We start from the raw sequence: 3,742 nt of genomic DNA, 5'->3' as shown, positions 1-3,742 counted from the left end.
CTGTGCCAGGGAGACAATTGTCAGGTCACATGGTACCATAACAATACCTCATAGGTTTCAACAACCTGATAAGCCTTTAAATGGCCGTTTTAAGTTGCTACATTAGAAGTGAGGCTAAGGATCCAATTCAGTGGTGACATTCTAATCAAAGCAAGAGAAGTCACACATAGTGTGGTGCAAAACAGACATCACATGAAATCTGAAAACTGATTCAACTCTTACATGTCAATTCAGGATTCAAAACGACCACAAGACCTCATCTGTTGTTCTTGGGAAACTGATAAACGTATCAGAGAAATATATCTTGATTTACTAAACCACTCAGATATCAACAAAATATAGTTATATTTAGGCATAAGGGAATGGTTTGTAGGGCTAGAGATGACAGGTCAAGGAAAAGTTCCTGATAGGATATTTCAGGGGACAGACACAGTCAACCGTTTGGGGAAAAGGGATGTTTAGAGGAAAAATGAAACCCAAGTCATACTCATACATCCTGAGCAGGGAATAATATGGAATACAACACTGACTGTACTTACAATCAAATGGTTGCCATAATGTGCCAACATTCAATAGATTTTTGATCATTCGGTATGGTACAAGAGGCCAGGTTTTGGCCACATTTGTTGGTTTTGGGGTAGGAAATAAGGTGTGCAATGAGAGGGTGGGCAGAGCAGGTATATTGGGCGAGAAATAAATGAAACACAGACTATCATAAAAACTAACAGCAGCTATGTTTTGATCAGCACAGGTGGTCCTGAGCCTATCATTGTTGGTCAGCATTGGTAGTATTTACCTGGTTCTCTATTAGGTATATAATTTGTCTTGCATTCCCCCAGTTGCTATGGCCTGTACCATGGTTTGGTTGACTCGGCTGTGTAAGAGAAGTAGTTCAGTCCAGTTGAGACAGCAGGTATAGGTGACAGACTGAGAGGTCAATACTGTGACTGCCTGATTAATAATAGCAGGGGATGGTAGTAATCAATGTGTCCCCATAGCTCTTCATTCCCACTATATGCCACTAAGGAAGACCTAGCCTAAAATACCAGGAAGGTTAAATAGAAAAGACAAGAGGTTCTCATAGATTGAATACAGGGGACACCTTCTTGTACTTGAGCATGGAAATGACTATTTGACTGTTTATTTTACTTGGGAAAATATCTCATTTTTTTTCAATCAAAATGTTGATGTCCTGCTTATATGGATAGTATATGCAGGAGGAAGTGAACCTGACCAATAAGAGGGGTTCCCTGCATAATGGTCTGTTTGGGTGGGATTGAGCTCCCCTACCTGTACGTGGCACCGTTGAGTTCAGGGTGCATCTGCTGCTGCATCTGCTGCTGTTCCACTGTCCAGGGCGCCGTGGTAACAAAGAACTCCTTGTTGACACAGTTTCGTAAACTGTCGGGGATACGGCCTGCATTGGAGAAACAAAAACATTCAAGTGAAGAATTAGCTCCAAATGAGTTTCTCGGTGTGTGATATAATGTATGTGTGCGTGTCTGTGTCTGTGTCTGTGTTTACCAGTGACGGCTCTGCGTATCTCTGTGGCAGCTGCCTCTCTCATCTCTAGTGAGGCCTGTTCACTGTACCAGGCCGTGTGAGGAGTACAGATCAGGTTAGGAGCATCCTTCAGAGGACCCTGGGTAAAACTACACAACAGTGGCAGAGAGAAAGATTGGCTATGGTGAACTGGATAATGGAGTTAGTGAAGTTATCTATACACACAGATAAGTGCACACGCTCACCTGAAGGGTTCTGACTCATGAACGTCCAGAGCGGCCCCCCGTATCCTGCCCTCTTTCAGGGCCTGAGCCAAGGCCTTCTCATCCACCAGACCTCCCCGCGCAGAGTTCACCAGGAACGCACCCTGTCGCATCTAAAACAAAAGCAAACCTGTTTTACTAAACATCAAGTGACATTCCCTCTCCTGTAGAATACGCATGTGGGAGCCCACTGCTACAGTATGTGCCTGCAGTGGTGCTTTCAACCACGAAGCCCTAAGGTGCACTGCATTATGCTTCACATACTAAAAGCTTAGATTCATATCCAAAAAGGCAAACCTCTGTGTACCAAAAGAGAGCGACAGAGATGAAATGAGAGCATCTGGATAAAAGTCAACCCTTCATCTTGATAAAAGCTTGAATTCAGGGAACAACTGTATCTGCTCGGTAAAAGGCACAAGCCCCACGCGAACACATGTATAAATACAAACATGCACACAGGCATGAACGCACGCACACTGAGATCTGGTGGCAGCAGAATACTGATGTTCTCCCAGGAAACGTATGGTATAGTTCTTTGAATATATAAATCACAAGTTAACCAGGTTCTTCCGTGATGAGACCGCCCCTCACATTTCAAAGAGGACATTGATGTTAGACTCCTATAGCAGAGTGCAGTTTGAAAAGCTGACTGCAGGTGGCAGTGGTGATCAACAACTACGCAGTGAGGGCTGGGTGCGCACTACTGTACTGTTATGGCCTATTTGAGGATTGTGTGTATGCGTGTCTGTGTGGTTGCCTGTGTGTGTTCACCTGTTTGATGGTGAAGTCGTTGATGAGGTGGTGGTTGTGTTCGTTCAGGTTGCAGTGCAGGGAGACACAGTCACTCTGGTAGAGCAGGTCTTGCAGGGTGTAGACACGCTGAACACCCAGCGAACGCTCAAGTCCGTCCTGCAGGTACGGGTCGTAGAAGATCACGTTGAAGCCAAACACCTTGGCCCGCACCGCCACCGCCTGCCCTGAACGACCTGTAGACATACACACGAATCCAGTGTCAGAAGCGCATCATAATGTAATGGATGTGTGTGTGAACAATGCACTCTCAACAGTGGCCGTTACTAAAGACAGACATCTCCTGTGACTCACCGAAGCCGATGAGGCCCAGCGTTTCTCCTCGGATCCTGGCGGCTCCGGACGCCACCTCTCTGATCTGCTCCACGCTCTGGACCCGCGTGCCCTCCCGGAGAGCCTGGTACAGCCAGGTGTTCCGCCGGTACAGGTTGAGAATGTGGCACAGAGTGGAGTCTGCTGTCTCCTCCACCGCCGCCGACGGGATGTTACACACTGCGATGCCTGGCAAAGAGAGAGGGAAGACAGGGTGAGAGATGAGGAAGGACAAAAATAAAGTAGAAGCTCTATGCACAGCTGGTTATGAAAGGAACAACTAAGTGTCCAAGACACATGCAAAAACTGCACACTTGGAAAGGCAATGACATTTTTTGCATTATAGTGCACAAATATGAAACAAACAACATATTTCACACCAGGCTTCAATGTTTATTGAGGATTTTTTGTTTTAATTAAGTGACATGCCCGGGGCAAAACTAAGTCTGTGGGGGAGTATTTCTTATCAATATTTTCACAGCTTTTGTCTGTGTATTTAAGGGATAATACTCCAATTCCATGTTATGTAAAATGATAAAAGCAGTGTTTGGTTTGGCTACATCCCAAAGAGTCTTGGCTGCAGTGCTGACGAGCGGGTTGTTGTTGTTATTCCTATGTTGTATTGGCCCCTGCAATAAAATGTCCCCTTAGGGGATCAATAAAGTCTTATCTTAACCCTCTGTCCCCTCTCTTTTTTCCTCCTACCCATCTCTCCGGCCGCCTTGATGTCGATGTTGTCGTAGCCGCTGCCGATGCGGATGATGATGCGTAGAGCCTTGAATTTCTCCAGGTCTTCTCTGGTCAAGGTGATGGTGTGGTACATCATGGCCCCTACTGCCTCGTTCAGCACCTGA

General features: G+C 45.9%; 1 protein-coding gene across 9 annotated transcripts in view; it reads right to left on the bottom strand.

Annotated features, from left to right (window-relative positions):
- The window catches only part of LOC109889971 (C-terminal-binding protein 2), a 120,325-nt gene that overhangs the window by 2,152 nt on the left and 114,431 nt on the right, over positions 1 to 3,742 (bottom strand). For 6 of the 9 annotated variants that reach the window (XM_020481855.2, XM_020481856.2, XM_031823586.1 and 3 more), the window contains 6 exons: positions 3,594 to 3,738; positions 2,871 to 3,077; positions 2,538 to 2,752; positions 1,749 to 1,879; positions 1,525 to 1,652; positions 1,291 to 1,417 (listed from right to left, as the gene is read on the bottom strand). In XM_020481855.2, the coding sequence (XP_020337444.1) occupies positions 1,291 to 1,417; positions 1,525 to 1,652; positions 1,749 to 1,879; positions 2,538 to 2,752; positions 2,871 to 3,077; positions 3,594 to 3,738 (953 nt within the window). Of the gene's footprint in view, positions 1 to 222; positions 278 to 796; positions 875 to 1,290; positions 1,418 to 1,524; positions 1,653 to 1,748; positions 1,880 to 2,537; positions 2,753 to 2,870; positions 3,078 to 3,593; positions 3,739 to 3,742 lie in introns of all 9 variants that reach the window. The other 3 variants (XR_002255356.2, XM_020481853.2, XM_020481852.2) reach the window with 3 other exon arrangements.

This window comes from Oncorhynchus kisutch, linkage group LG4 (assembly GCF_002021735.2).
Source record: "Oncorhynchus kisutch isolate 150728-3 linkage group LG4, Okis_V2, whole genome shotgun sequence".
NCBI classification, from domain to species: Eukaryota; Metazoa; Chordata; class Actinopteri; order Salmoniformes; family Salmonidae; genus Oncorhynchus; species Oncorhynchus kisutch.
This window is presented reverse-complemented; position numbering and strand designations above follow the sequence as displayed.